The following is a 15026-nucleotide window of genomic DNA, read 5'->3' as shown; positions in this document are numbered from 1 at the left end:
GGGCGGAGCGGGGCTCAGGTCAAGTGACCGAGGGCGGTGGAAGGGGAGGGGACGGCTAGCGGAGACGAACAAATCGAAAGGCAACTCTGACAACATGCCAACCGAAACCTTGTCTCCGGTCATAGAACGTGATTCGTACGTGAAAGTCGCCTTTGTCCGTCCCTTGCTGGCATATCGCCTGATCCCAGCGACCTCCGCATAGCAGGCCGCTATGATGTGGTTGTGGCGACTACACACCGTGCTTATGACCCGGCCAGTCGGACCGGGCCAGTGCGGAAGTGGCTGACGGTGACGCCTCGCCCCGCCACAGGGGCCGGCCGCGGAGTGTGGACGACTGTCTGCGGCTGGTGCAGCACCAGGAGCTGCTGCACCGCTCCGAGCTACACAAGTGGCAGCAGATCGTGCACTCGGTCACAGCACTGCTCAAGCAAAGCGAGACGGCGCTCGGCTCCCTGCAGGTAAGGGGCCGGCGGGGGACGCTCGGCTCGCTGGAGGCAAGGGGCCGGCAGGGGACGCTCAGCTCGCTGCAGGTAAGGGGCCGGCAGGGGACGGTCGGCGCGCTGCAGGTAAGGGGCCGGCGGGGGACGCCCGGCTCGCTGCAGGTAAGGGGCCGGCAGGGGACGCCCGGCTCTCTGCAGGTAAGTGGCCGGCAGGGGGCGCCCGGCTCGCTGCAGGTAAGGGGCCGGCAGGGGACGCTCGGCTCGCTGCAGGTGAGGGGCCGGCAGGGGACGGTCGGCTCGCTCGCTCGCCAGTGTTTGGTGGACGAGGAACGAGCTCTAGGGGTTGCGGTCTCTTCGTATTACACACGTGTCAGACATGAATACCGGATGGTTCCCCGTGTCATACATATGTCAAAGCACAGGCGGCCCATCAGCTGTTTCCCCGTAGTCAGGCACTGTGGAGGCGTGAAGGCTCGGCCGGAACCAGCTTGAATCGGCGCGGCGGGTTTAGTCAATGTACATCGTCGCCTTGGAGATGCCGCCGTCCGGACGCACTGTGTCGCCCTGACCCCGCGGCTGTGCGGCGGAGGACCGGCGCGCTGACACGACGCTTCGCTCGGCAGGCGACGCTGGAGTCCCACCGGGCGCGCGAGTGGCCGTCGCCGCCAGGTCCGGGTCCGGACGCGGCGGGTCCGGGTCCGGGTCCGGACACGGCCACCTGCGACTTGGGCCACAGCTGTCCGGTGGGCAGCTAGTGCGGCACCGACAGCAGGCCGCACCCGCAACCGACGCACCGACGGAGCGCCGACGCTCTCGGACGGCACCGCGCCGGCGGCGCTGCGCACCGCTGACCCGTGTCTGTGATAGCCTACTTACTCGGCGGGCTCCCAGGTCACACCGCTTCAGGGCACGTTCACGCGTGCGGTGCGAGTGTATCTGTTTGTCTGTCTGTCAGCCTGTCTGCCGCACTCGGCGGAGGACCGGCGCCCCCCGCACGCCCTGCCCGGCTAGTGATTGTTGTCTGGTTATAGGAGTTTTATCGAACGTTGGCTGGCGTACCTGGAAGTGGGCAATAATGCAGTTGCAACAGAGGAGATAGGATATCGCCGCAGGCTGCCTGCGGCGCCAGCTCGGCGAGTCACGCCTGATATGAAGCCGGTTTGGTCCGGAGGTTGGTGGAGCACGGCGGCGCACCCAGTTAGGAGTGACGCCGAAGACGTTGGACGTTACAGTCGTATTGGTACCTAGTACGCGCTGTTGGACCCACACGTCAGTATTGGTGCGCAGGCGCCGTCCCAAAGCGGGGTCGGTATCGGCCGGATGTCTGTATCATGTAAGTTACCAGCTGGTTGTCTGTGGCCGCTGGCGGTCTGTCGCCAGCTGTCCAGTCAGCTGCCGGCCGGTCAGATCGTCCTGGGTGGACCGTCGCCTGCCGTCGCGCGCCGACGAGCCGCAAGGACGACCGGCGGGGGTGCAGCGGCTGGGTGGCCGAACCCATCCCATCTGGTCTCCGCGCCGTTTTTTTCACGCGTCACAAAATCAATACGAGGTTCCTGTGTCTGTCCTCTGCCGTGTACTGTCGTCGGAGCCGGCGGCCGTCGCCAGGTCGCTTTTGCCGCCGGCGGCGCTGGCCTATGCGCCCCCTGCCCCTGTGCACACGCCGGCTCCGGTCGCCCCTCGCAAGGGACAGTCGGTCGCCGCCCGTGCCTCGTGTGCCCGTCTGCGCCGGGCGGACCCGCACGCCGGGTCACCAACCGGTCGTCGCGGGCTTCAGCCGCCCGACGCGCTCAGGAGGCCCGACGCGCCCTGGAGGCCCGACGCGCCCTGGAGGCCCGATGCGCCCTGGAGGCGCGATGCGTCCTGAGAGCTTGACGCGCCCTGGTGGCCGGTTTACCGGCCCCTGTGCCGCTGGCCGACGACACCCGCCACGCGTTGTATCCGCGCGTGGACGCGTAGTTGTGAGCCTGATCCCGTATAGGGCATGTAATAAATCATGTATGTCTTTGTGTGTGGTTCACATCGTACAACCGACGAGGTGGGCTACAGGCTGGGTCAAGTTTACAGGCCGAGGCATCGAGGAGTTCGGACGTGCGGCGTCCAACGCCACTAAATCACGACTGTCCGAACGGGCTGGGCCGGCCGTCTGTCGCTGCGGAAGATCTCGCCTGAATGCGAGCGGTCTGCTCAGAGGGCCGGGCTGCCGGACCACGGCTCAAGAACAACCTTGTATTTGGCTGGCAGGCGGCACATGGCTGTTAGCTTTGCAGATGCGAGCAGATGTACATCACCCAGGGCGCTACATGTGTTTAGAGAAACGTCTGAGAAGCTGTTCAACGTTGGATAACGGGGCGGTCGAAATATCAAAATAGTGTTAAATTTGGCACTCAAAACACACGCATGTTTCACAGATCCACGCTATTATGACGTAACACCGGTCCTTCCAGCCTGCGAAACACGCATCTCAGACACAAGGTACACCTGGCATAACTCCCGCCGCTGTCTTCCAACACGTGACTGACGAAGACCGCCAAACCGCAGGCGTCATCGAGGCAAAGCCGGGGCGAGGGCTTCGTCCATCGGCAGAGAGACACTTTAACACAAAGAGGTGCTTCATGTTGCTCGGGAGCGCGTGGCGCGGCGTTATTAATGAAGACACACGGCACGCCCGCTCAAGCCCGGTCAGTCCAGCTCGTCGGGACGCACCGGGTGCTTGAGAGGTATCATCGACTTCTTGCCCGGGTCCCGGGACAAGGCTTTCCTCATATCTGGCGACGGAGCCAGGCGGAAGCGGTTGTTAACGGCAATGTCGTGTCAGGCAGAACGGAGTCGTCGCACCGCGGTTGTCACATCCAAGCCAACGTTCACGGGAATAGAGGTACGCTTCTAAGCACGCGTGTAAAAAGATAGTTCTTTACCAAAAACATTCACGCCAAACAAAAAGCGACGTAAGTTTGTCACGTTCATGTTCATGTTCGTCGAACTGAAAAATTCATTTAGCACTGAAAAGCTTATCCCAGGTAGTTTTGACAATGCAATCCCAATTTAAAGTACGCAAATTGAAGTGTTGGCAAGGCTTACCGAATGCATCTTCGTCACCGGAATAATACTCCAGTACTCTGCGGTACACCACGTACCCCAACTTTCCGTACATGTCAATGGCCACCTTGTTGCTGACTCGAACAAACAAGTCGACAAAGTAGGCCCTCTTCCTGAGAAACGCAGGCAAAATTAGCCTCCCCGTCTGCCTCAACGTCAACAAAAAGCACGCTTGGTACACGTTTTGATCCACGAGCACAGCCATTGAAGCGCGAACTATCACCGCCTGCAACACCCGCCAACATCGGCTACACGTCACAACCTCCGGCCAGCGGCTTGCCGATCTCGGGCCGGCCACCACTCGCCTGCAGTGTACAACTACTCGCAAAGTTCGGAAAAGCTATCACATTTCCATAATTTTTCCACTTTGAAGAGCATTTCTGTTACTCTACAGGTACCAGAGCTACGAATGGTGACTTTACTGGATTGAACTCTACACCTCAACTTAAAGGCACCTAAAAACTGCAGGTTAAGGTCTCTTCCATGGCTAGGGTATATCTTGACTTAAGAATGGGGGAATCATTCTTCTGCCAGGGATTGCACTGCCTTCTCTCTGCAATTAGTGCGTCTCTTAGTCTGGCCCCTCGGTCCGTTTGTAAACTTGTCAGTGATACATTTCACATTTTACTTGACATATTTCACTTAAGTGCAGGGCTGCCATCCCATAGGGGTTTAGTGATCCTCCAGGGGCTCAACTCACCGCTCGGACACGTCCTCCAGGTAGTCCATCAGCTTGCGGGCCAGCCCCAGCCGGCGGAAGGTCGGCGCCACCGTCACAGCAGTCACGTGACCGTGCCACTGCTCGCCGTGCCCCTCCGTTTTGCCCATGACTGGCAAAGGGCAAACACACACTCAAGGATGCAGCACTGGGCTTCAGTGGTACAGGGATTGTTGCATGGCCATGGATTTGTGATGCACTTCTGCCTTTCAAATATGTGTCATTTTGACCATTTTGACCAGTGAAAGAAATGTGAGCATTCATTAATATGACATTTATGTCCAGCATTATGCAACACAAAAGTAAGTCATACATGTCATATAATGACAAATTGCCAGTCAGGTCAACAGTGGTTTGCTTACTCTTGGATATAATTTAAGATGCACATGTTTCACCGGACAGGGAAAAAGACAAGATTTGTAGTCTGATATAACCAGCGAGCATGTTGTTGCTAGTAATTTTTCATGACCTTTGGTGGCTTGAGCCACACACTGACAAGCTAATATGTGCTGAGCAAGTCACATCCCCTGAAAGCAAAGTGAAACTCCACCTAGCTAAGTACTCCCAAAATATGTTATACTTCATATATTTGGAGATTGAGGCTAGCGCTACAATGGTTCTATCTGCTGCCATCTGTGCGTATTACTAATAAGCAGCATCCAGAGGGAATGACATGCTGCAGGATTTCCTCCCTATACTCACTGTATCCCATGATCTGGCCACTGGCAGATTCTGCCACTTGCATATACTCTGGCCAATGGGCCATGTACTGCATATAGAATGACATCCCATACTGCACCAAAGTCAAGGCAATGCTATAAGTCACAGAAAACACATGCATGCCACTTCCCTCACTACCAAACATTATACACATCATGGGCAATTCCACAGGAATTTAGTGTCATTTGCAGGATTTTAGACATTTTGATGATTTCCCCATCTTCTTAGGAAATTGGGTAAGTGAGCCTGTGAGGAGAAATATGAACCTGTGAAACTGAGTAAAATAAAGTGAGGTGATAGGGGCAGGCATCTGGAGGTGTGACATCAGGGTTTACCATGGCATTACAATAGAGCAAGCAGCATAAGATTATTAAAGAGAGGAATGGCAAGTATATTCAGTCAGAAAAATAACAAAAATAATGAGAAAAGGAACAGAAAACACTCTGTGATATATATATATATATATATATATATATATATATATATATATATATATAAATGTATGTGTGTGTGTGTCTGTGTGTGTATACAATATGAACAGTAGATATTTAATCAATAACAAAACTAGATTCTTGATGGTCAAAATTAATTTCCATTCTCTTTAAAAACCACTTAGAACCTTATCATTAACTATTAAGATCTAAATATGCTGAAACTTCAAGACTTGAAAGGATACAGTCTCAGTCAGGGGATCCAGATTCCTGAAACAAAAGTCTGGATTAGATTTATGTTTACACCCATTTTACTGCCACACACATGCTATTTCCAAATGCATGCCAGTGGTGCAGAACTTTATACCTTAATTCAAACTGACCATGTGCATTTGGATAACCTAAACATACAATTAGGCTCTGCAGATGGTCACAGAAACAAAACCACATCATGGACAATTATATTCCTTTTAGCATTACATAAATGTTGCACATTCAATAAGACCTCCAGTAGCCTTGTTGCAGCATACACTCAAAATCCTGTCAAATCCAGCAAAGGAGCCCAGTGATCAGTGGCTCACTTGGACATCAAACACACAAAAGTGGGACCACATCCTGATGTTCAGTTTATATCATAAATACGGATCGAATATGAGGGTTAACTGTCACACAGTTTCTGAAAGCCACCCAAATGAACTTACACCAGGTTAAACTTGAACAAATCATCACAGGTCATTCGCCGGATTGTTGTCATTTTGAAGCCAGGTATAAACGTGAATACCAATGCACAATTGTTGCAGTGAGCCGCTCAGCTCTTTCTCTCTCACACGTCGACGACGCTCAATCCTATACCGTCGCCGGGAACAACACCACGGGTTTCACTAACATAAAACGCCTACTTGAGCATCATTCCAAATAACAATCGATTACGATGCCGCACCGGAGTCCGATGCAAGCACGGAGCCTTAGTGCAAGCACAAGAGATCAAAACTTTTAGTCTTATCACGTTCAGTAAATACTCCGATCGTCACGCGAAATTTGCCAACGACTGAGGTGAGGACCTATCTGCACTAATCACATTCGAAGCATCTACCCTATTCCAGCTGTATACGCAGGCATCGAACAGATGGAAATCTACTGGTTTTAGTCAGACGTAACGCGTATGAGACGAATGAGCAAATGCAGAGCTTGCTTTATGATGCGTTTTCGATTACGAGTGATCACGCAGGCGTCTTGTGTATTATGAGGTAGGCATTTTTTTCGGCGATGTAAAATATCTTTGTTGATGTAAACTAACATAAAACAGAGGAGAGTGTCAGATTTGCAGAAGCTGTATTCTCTTCTAACTTTCACACTGTTTAAACATTGCAACTATCCGAGGTGTTGGAAATGTATGAAACTATTTTATATAATTTGTTGAGTGTGATGCCAATGTTGAAAATTTGTCCTTTTCTCAGAGAGTATGGCGACCATATCATGCCGCATCAGCCAAGCCAGAGTCACGCTGCTCAGAGCTGGCAGCAGCATCAGGTCCTGCAGGTTTTCAAGCAGTCTAACCTCAGTACATGATGCTGAAGGTGTTCGTAACATCACCATGACTGCACCCAAGACAAGGAATGCTCTTTCTCTTGGCATGCTTCATGAATTGCAGGTACACTATAGCACACTGTGTTTTAAAATTTGTTTGTAAATATGAAGAGTTGGAATAGTTGCCACAAACTGGAACAAGTGCTGTTTTGAAATTTTGTGTGGGATGACCAAATGCTGCTGTTTGTCATCCAAACAGACACCAAATCATCAAATATTTCAATGCAATCTCAATGTCACAGCAAAGCTTTAACTGTACTATCCACAATGTCTGGGACTTGTGACCTGCACAAGTGAATCACTAATTTCTGTTTATCCCTATGCTTAGTTCCTCAGGTCCAGACTGACACCTTGTCTCTTTGCTCAGGAGCACATGATTAGACTGCCTGCTGAGATACGCTGTGTGGTACTGAGTGGCCAGGGCCCAGCCTTCTCTTCTGGTCACAACCTGAAGGAATTGACAAGTGCACGGGGCCGACAACACCACCAGCTGGTGTTTGAGACCTGCTCCCGGCTCATGCTTGACATGCAGGGTCTTGATGTGCCCATCATAGCACAGGTACTGGTTTTGGTGGACACTGATGTCTGACCTTGCTGTGGGGCTGGTCATGCTGTCAAGATCATTAGACTGAAACAGTATTTGTATCTACAAATCTTAACTGCCAGACTAGAGCTGGTGTTTACCTATGAGGGTTGCCTCTGTATTCTGGTGCTTTTCTTCTGTGAATCATGATGACTCATTGAAATAGGCAAGTAAATTATTTTTTAGGTCAATGTTCAAGAAAATCAGCAGATGTGTTCTGTTTATTTGTTGCTAAAAAGTGAGCAATGCACATTTATTTAATAATTGAACAGCAAGTTGAGCTACTGGTTATGCTATGGGACTGTAATGCTTCCTTGCCCCATCACAAAGATGGGGCATTTAAACTGAGACATTTAAACTGATACATTTAAGAACCATAAAGCTTTAATAAGGCAATGATGTGTGTACAGTATTTTGCTTGTTTTGAGCTGTTTTGGGGAAAATGATCATTTAATGTTTCAGGACAAATGAAACTGATTGAGCTGTTTAGCAGGCCTAGTTTCACTAACATGGGCAAGACATAAGTATTTCACCAACCATTCAAGGCTGAGGCTGACACTTGTGTCTTTCCAAAATGTTTTGCTTGGTTAAATGTTTTGTGGAGACCATATCTGCTCTGTATTGGGAACTCAAACAATGCACAAGCCCAGTGGTTGGGGCTACCATGATGCTTTGATGTCCCACCACTTCAGCCCTATGGGCTTGCATAGTTGCAGCCTGTGTCAGTGTGGTGCCAGAGTGACTGCACATGCTGGTCCCAGGAGCCCACCCCAACCCTGCAGTGACCTGCCACCGGACGCCGTCAGGTGGACGGCGTGGCGGCGGCGGCCGGCTGCCAGCTGGCCGCCTCGTGCGACATCGTGCTGGCCACGCCGCGCTCCAGCTTCTCGACGCCGGGCGGCAGCATCGGCCTCTTCTGCTCCACGCCGGGCATCGCCGTGTCGCGCGCCGTGCCGCGCCGCGTGGCCGCTCACCTGCTGCTGACCGGGCTGCCGATGAGCGGCGAGGAGGCGCTGCGCGCCGGCCTGGTCAGCCGGCTGGTGGAGCCCGAGCAGCTGCAGCGCGAGACGGCGCACACGGCCGCCGCCATCGTGCGCAAGAGTCGCGCCGTCATCGCGCTCGGCAAGCGGTTCTTCTACCAGCAGCTGGAGCTGCCGATTGAGGAGGCCTACCGACTGGGCAGCAAGGTCATGGTGGACAACATCGCGCTCTGCGACGGCCAGGAGGGAATCCGCAGCTTCATCGACAAGCGGGAGCCGACGTGGACCCACTCGCACGAGAAGGCGCACGACTGAGCGGGCTTTACGGGGGTGGGGTGGGGGGGGGGGGGGGGTATCGGGAACCGGGTTCGAGGTATGATTGAACAGGCTGTGGATGAAATATTGTCGCGGGTAAGGGGAATCCGGCAATAGTGGTTGCTGTATCTTAATGCCAACTTTATTTGCATGTTGAAGAGGTTGCTGATTCTAGAGTAGTGCCAATTATGAGATGGTTTGTATATCTAAAGGTTTTTATACCACGGTTTATCTACGTAAGTTAAGGGAATAGCTTGAGATGTGTTTGCCTGGCTCGTAGAAAGTAGTGGAGTTCTCCACAGTGGTCTGATGCTGGATTCCATCGCTTTTACTGTTGTCATGTGTCCCATAAGAAAGCCTTTATTCAGGTATCTTAAGACGGTCCCTTAAATAAGCAACATAGCATTTTTGGACGTGGTCGGTCGACGAAAGCCACCAAAAAATATTCAGCTGATCTGCCGGTCGAATCTTACCACAGACCTTATGCGTACCATGTTGCAGATATTGCCGTTTCAGTTGATGTAACAATATAATGGTCAGAACACAAGGCATCACGGTTGGTTGGAGTCTCGAGCCCCTGTTGTGCACACCAGAAGCTGGGCAGGAGGTAATAACTATCACTGGCTTTCGTTAGCCCGAAGCACCCACGACTGCTAGTACTCCTGCCGCGCCGGCTGCAGTCGCACGATAAGCACCAACACCAGCGTCCGAAGTCATAGAAAGTACTAGTAAAGAGGTCGCGCTGAAAGTCTCTGGTCAGGGAGGATCTACCCCTTTGGACGTCTTGGGAGGGACGACTCTTACTTGCTGAACGCAAGTCAGTTGTTTTCATTTCTTTCAGGCGTTAAGTTTTCGGTATTTTTTCTCCCCTCTAGTTGAAAAACGTTGCGCTTGCCTATCTTAATCATGCGCGCAAAATGACCTCCGATGTCAGCGCGCCCCTAAACTCAAATATCTCTGTCATGACTATGCAACGTCGCGATGTAAAACCCGTCGCACATGAAAAAATCGGAAAGAACCTAAAAGAAAAAGAAGGACTATCTTTGCCACTATAGAGAAGATTGGACGCCAATGGTCCAGGTTGACCGAGGCGGCGCCGCTACCGTCAACGACCGCCTACATTGGCCGATCTGCGTATGCCTCTGACGTGGTGGGGCTACGACAATTTCATCCAGGCTTTATGGTTATGTTTCTGTCCTCGCCGTCACCGATCGTAACTGCGCCTTTGGGTACGCATCGTGGCAGTGTGGCATCAGAGTTCACCGCCCTCCCCGGAGTCCTCGGCCTGGAGTCCAGCTTTGGCCTACATCGATGCGCTCCGAATGTCCGTGGTATCTGTTGACGGAACACGTAACCTAAAACGGCCTTGTCATGGAGTGATCGTCCTCATATATGAGCCGTCCGCAGGGGCGTAATTTTGTAGTCATTTTGGGGAGGGGGCGAAGAATTATGAAACTTACTCCCAGAATTCGCCGACAAACGGGTTTCTGCCCGGATTTGGCCCACTTCTCCCACAAACTTGGCGGGGGGGGGGGGGGACTGAAGCTGCCCGAACGCATAGGAAACTGCATCCCTGGTTCATTGAAAATGTCACCCATTGTCCGCGATTTTCAACCAACTTCCTCTGGTCACGATGCGAGAACCCGAGAGTGGGGAATTTGAGCCCTCGATCGGATACGTTTAAACAACGATCCGGCGCTTTGCAATGTTGAGACACTTAGTCTCGGTAAACTGTGACATCGTCACGTGCATTATTTCCAGAATGATTGACAACACAATTGTCCCTGGAGTAAAATCGTTGACGGCAATAAGCGATTAACTTGGCATTTTGGTGTGATGTGTAAAGTACTTGATATGTTACCGAATGCTGCTCATTAAATACATTCAGCTGGGCGGTTCATAAAATGCGCTGGGCTATAACTGCTCCCCCAGATCGTTCAAACGTGGCGCTAATGCGGTGCTTTATCGGAAGCGCATGGATTATTATATTCGGATATAGTAAGCGAGCACCACTCTCATTGATTTCTGAAGAAGTCCCCCATATATTCTTGGTGCTTTGTGTAGCTTGTAAGCCAGGTAGATAGCGAGTTGAATGTGGGCAAGGTTGTAGGTAATCAGTTTAGATTTCAAACTAGGGCTCAGTTTAGGTTTGTTTCTAAGGCAAAGCAAGCACCATGTACACTCCTCAAGTTTCATCAGTGTCCTGGGACTCATTTTCTGCCAGAGCATCCCCAAGAGCATCTGGGAAAAAGTCCAAGTCTGCCATCAAAACTCCAGGATTACTTCGCTCATCGTTCACTGCCAGGTATTTATGACACTTATTTGATTCATTCAGTAATGTGTAGATGCATTCCGCCAGCTCCGGACAATTGGACAGACAGAGGTAAATGTATTCTGTGCATCAGTGTTAGCATGTCATTTCCATCACTATTGAAATATGTGGAAAGGGAACTGATGTTGGTCCTCACTTATGATTAAGTTAATGATAACTCAAGACTAGGGTAACTAACCCTGCTGCCCATGTGGATTTTATCATATAATAGTTTGGTTGGAGTATTGCTAAATAGGATCAGATTTTGAACTTATTGTAAGGATATGACCAAACCAATCTATACTAGAGATTCCCAGCTGGGATACTACATGTTAGTTAGGAATCAGATTGTGTTTTTGATCAGCATTATGTGGACTGTATCTGCCACTTATTGCATTCAAAGACTGGCTTGTAACACATCACATCAGTAGAACATATTGTAGGTGGGTTTAGCTTTGCCAAAAGCAGGGTGCAGGGATACTGTATGTAAGCTTTGTTTCTGGCTCATTATGTATGAATGTTTTTATGACATGTGGATGTTATGGTGCCAGTGATGAAGCATGTTCAACTGTGACTTGAGGATATGTCTTAGTTGTAACCCACTCGCCTAACTGCAGATTCCTGCAGTCACTACTTGTTTCCAATAACTGTTTGTTTTCAGCCCTGGCCTTCATGCATCCAGGATAGTGGAAGAAACTCCAGAATATATTTTAGAGTCATTGGGACCACCTCTTCCAGTCTTGGTTACTGAAGTTCTTGCTTCATCTGATAGTAAGTATACTATTTTAAGAAAAGGGATATAATTTAAAATTCATTTTTGTATTTTGTTACTGCTCATACTTGGTCCAAATACATTTAAAACACATCTGACATTACCATATTTTCATGTAATTCTGGGTGCAATATCCTGTTTTAGCTGACATATGTAACAAAGTTTAAGTTAAGGATTGTGTGTTGCATTGGTTTATATGACCTTAGTACTCATTTTGGTAATTGCTATGTACCTTGCATGAAAAACTAAGCTTTCCAGCTACTGGTATAGTATGCATGCACAGGAAGGCTACCCATAACAGTGTAAGGTCTAAAGTATTTGTGTTTGATTGACATTTATATGTATATGTATAATGTTTATATAGCAGATCTATAATGTGACTATGTGATATGGTTGCTATGCTGGGATAGTCTGCCAACTGCATTGAGCAAACAGAAATCACATCATCATAACATGGCAAGGAAACTGCTGTCTGAGGCAGTATCATGACATTTGTTGCACAATGCAAGTTCTACACCATCATAGGGTTCATGGGCTATGGCCAGTGCATCCAACAGCATGGACCTTTGGGTGGCAGAGTCAATGTCCAGGAATAAATCCATTTTCAGGAAGGGGCAGAATCCTGATTGGGCAATGTCTTGATATCCCATGTCTGGTGTCGCTGACGCGCGCCCGCCGCGTCTGGTCCGGCAGGAGGGGGCGAGGTGAGCGCCCAGGTGTCGGAGCGCGGCTGGTGCTGGCTAGTATGCGGCCGCCGGCTGCTGGTGTGGCGGCTCAGCGGCGCCGACGGGCCGCGGCGCGTGGCGTTCTGCCGCGAGCTCACGCTGCCGCCCAGCGACCTGGCGCACAGGGCCGAGCTGGTCCAGGTGAGAGCTGGCGCCGGCGTCCTGGCTGGGAGCTGGACTATGTCCGGGAAGATTATCATCACCAGTGAACTGAAGGCCGTGTCACGACCCTCAGGTCACCGTCCTCCATGCAGTAGCTGAGGGTGGTCTAGTGATCACGGAGCTGCTTGCAGGGTATGATCGTCGCATGTCCTCATCCGTGAGCTCTCGTGTCACGTGGCATTCTGTTTGGTTTTCGGCACGCGTCTGTACATCGCCACCCTTGCTGCATTGCACTCGTTGCACTCTTCACCTGTTAAAGATCATGGTGCAGCTGCTCTGGATTGTTCTGTGGCACTTGCAGCTGCTGTTTGTTCGCAGGTGCTGGGCGGCTCGGAGACCCACGTGCCGTGCTGCCTGGCCGTCTCGCCTGAGGGCACGCTCCGATTCTGGCCCAGCGTCATCTACGAGAGCTCCAGCATTGAGAGCAGTGCCGACCTACAGGTGAGTGGAGCACGCGTGCGCCGTCACGCGTGGAGGGCGGGACGTCACAGAGGTGGCGCGGCCGGCGCATGTGCTCAGATGAGACGTGTAGTTCGTGGTTGGTTGCGCAATTCGGAAATGGAATCTAGGTCTTGGAAACGTCTGCCGCATTTTAAAGTGATGGGCTTTGGAAGGGGCATGGTGCGTGTGGTGGGGTGTTTTGTTGAATGTACCGTGCTTGTTTTTTGCTCACTTGCGGTCGTCGGAAAATCCGCATGCGTGGTTCGATTAAAAGATTGTGAGGTTTGATGGCTGGGTAACGCTGGCCTGACTCTGGCGAGACCGAACGCCCCTCCAAGTCCCACGCCGCAGAGTAAGCCACTATCGTCACACGTCATGGGCGGCGTGGTTACCGCCTGTCACGTCCTATGTATCGCGCGTCCGCCACGTGCATCACCCGTCTGTCGCGTAGTCTGTCAGGCGTCATCGCCTGCCACCTGTCTGTCACCCGTCTGCCTGCCTGTGTCTGTCTGTCTGTCTGCCTGTCACCCGCCTGCCACCCGTCCGTCATCCGTCTGTCATCCGTCTGTCACCTGTGCCTCCGCCACCCCCGCCAGGGCCAGGAGTGCGAGCGGCTGGTGTCGCTGGGCGAGGCCGGCTGCCTGCTGGCCACCACCACCTCCACGCTGGTGCTGGTAACGTGGGAAGGTGGACTGGCCTGCCGCCGCCTGGCGCCGCCGGCCGGCCTGCTCGGCGGCATTGGACGCCGCGTCTCGTCGCTCATCTGGGGCGCCATGCAGGCGGCAGGCTCGGAGGAGGTGAGCGCGCGCCCGCCACGCCCGTCCCAGCGTCGGGGCGCGGCCGACGCGCAGCGCCGACTGATACACACCGCCGCCGGGGGCTGTGCTGGTTTCTGTGTGTTTTTAGGGCGTTGTCATGCTATGGATCGTGCTTGTAATTTCCTGAAGTGTCACTGTCGGTTTAGCGTGCTGCGTAAGCCGGGCCTTGTGCGCTAAGGTTGTTCGATTCGAGGTAGATAAAGCTTGATCGTTTTGGCGCCAAACGAACGCAGACGTCGGCACTCCCCAAAACCTCGACTATCATCATCAAGCCTCGCCATTTATCGCCACCTTGGTGATGTGTTGTAGGGAGGGCTCCGTGGGCTGACGCAGCGCCCTGGCGTGACCTCCCATGCCAGCCGTGGCACGGACCAGGTCGGAAACTGTCTGAAACAGCACCCAATCTCTGCGGTACGGCCGCATCAGTCGTCGGCGCCGCTGAGGTGGCGCCGGTGACAGCCGGCTGGCTGTGCTGCTGCTGTATGTGACCGGGTCGGTGAGGGCCGGCTGGCTGTGCTACACTGTGTGTGACCAGGTCGATGTGGGCCGCCAGCCGCTGGTGTCACTGTGTGCCGCGCCGCCTGAGGAGGGCGCCGACGCGCCGGCCGGTCGCACGGTGTTCGTGTTGACGGCGCGGCACCTGCAGCGTTGGTGGGTGGATGCCGCCAGCGATGCCGACCGCATGGATGCACAGACCGACCTCGTCCGCTTGGCGCGCGACCGCCTCCTGCAGGCCGACTTGGTCAGTAGCCGGCACGCGGCGGGGCGAGGTCGGGACCCGCCGCCGCACCGTGCTAACGGGCTGGCCGGGCGGCCGCAAAACAGGTCATGGCTACTGACAGTTTCCTTAAGAAATAGTGCGTTGTGCCAGTCGCCTGGCACGATTTATTAACAGACATGCCAATGCCTGTGTTGTCCTGTGGACAA

At 52.5% G+C, this 15026-nt stretch overlaps 4 protein-coding genes and 1 long non-coding RNA gene across 6 annotated transcripts in view; 4 read left to right on the top strand and 1 right to left on the bottom strand.

Annotated features, from left to right (window-relative positions):
- Positions 1 to 2445, top strand: part of LOC119094568 (protein Aster-B) — a 30324-nt gene extending 27879 nt beyond the window's left edge. Inside the window, exons 14-15 of the mRNA XM_037217628.1 lie at positions 311 to 458; positions 1064 to 2445. Of these exons, the coding sequence (XP_037073523.1) occupies positions 311 to 458; positions 1064 to 1195 (280 nt within the window). The 3' untranslated portion in view covers positions 1196 to 2445. The remainder of the gene's footprint in view (positions 1 to 310; positions 459 to 1063) is intronic.
- Positions 2446 to 2646: 201 nt separating this feature from the next.
- Positions 2647 to 6413, bottom strand: LOC119093316 (N-alpha-acetyltransferase 20). The gene is made up of 6 exons (XM_037216262.1): positions 6107 to 6413; positions 5651 to 5675; positions 4957 to 5047; positions 4237 to 4366; positions 3519 to 3649; positions 2647 to 3205 (listed from the first exon to the last, which is right to left on the bottom strand). The coding sequence occupies exons 1-6, from the start codon at positions 6157 to 6159 to the stop codon at positions 3120 to 3122; spliced, it is 516 nt and encodes a 171-aa protein (XP_037072157.1). The 5' UTR covers positions 6160 to 6413; the 3' UTR covers positions 2647 to 3119.
- Positions 6414 to 6614: 201 nt separating this feature from the next.
- Positions 6615 to 8875, top strand: LOC119093825 (enoyl-CoA hydratase domain-containing protein 3, mitochondrial). 2 transcript variants are annotated; one of them, XM_037216833.1, is made up of 4 exons: positions 6615 to 6652; positions 6863 to 7056; positions 7360 to 7551; positions 8382 to 8875. In XM_037216833.1, exons 2-4 carry the CDS (start codon positions 6868 to 6870, stop codon positions 8868 to 8870), a joined length of 870 nt encoding a protein of 289 aa, XP_037072728.1. In that variant the 5' UTR covers positions 6615 to 6652; positions 6863 to 6867; the 3' UTR covers positions 8871 to 8875. The 2 variants fall into 2 exon arrangements, with proteins under 2 accessions (XP_037072728.1, XP_037072729.1); XM_037216834.1 differs by lacking the exon at positions 6615 to 6652 and adding an exon at positions 6721 to 6737.
- A 119-nt stretch (positions 8876 to 8994) lies between these two features.
- On the top strand, positions 8995 to 9417 carry LOC119093951 (uncharacterized). The gene is made up of 2 exons (XR_005093724.1): positions 8995 to 9238; positions 9274 to 9417. It is a non-coding gene; the product is annotated as an uncharacterized LOC119093951 (long non-coding RNA).
- A 1449-nt stretch (positions 9418 to 10866) lies between these two features.
- Positions 10867 to 14226, top strand: LOC119094567 (nuclear pore complex protein Nup133). The gene is made up of 6 exons (XM_037217627.1): positions 10867 to 11175; positions 11843 to 11952; positions 12647 to 12819; positions 13159 to 13281; positions 13878 to 13913; positions 14188 to 14226. The coding sequence occupies exons 1-6, from the start codon at positions 11045 to 11047 to the stop codon at positions 14224 to 14226; spliced, it is 612 nt and encodes a 203-aa protein (XP_037073522.1). The 5' UTR covers positions 10867 to 11044.
- Positions 14227 to 15026: the final 800 nt, after the last annotated feature.

This window comes from Pollicipes pollicipes, unplaced genomic scaffold, assembly GCF_011947565.3.
Source record: "Pollicipes pollicipes isolate AB1234 unplaced genomic scaffold, Ppol_2.1 Scaffold_4002;HRSCAF=4701_pilon_pilon_pilon, whole genome shotgun sequence".
Lineage (NCBI taxonomy): Eukaryota > Metazoa > Arthropoda > Thecostraca > Pollicipedomorpha > Pollicipedidae > Pollicipes > Pollicipes pollicipes.
Note: the sequence above shows the minus strand (reverse complement) of the source record. Positions and strands in the feature narration are given on the sequence as shown.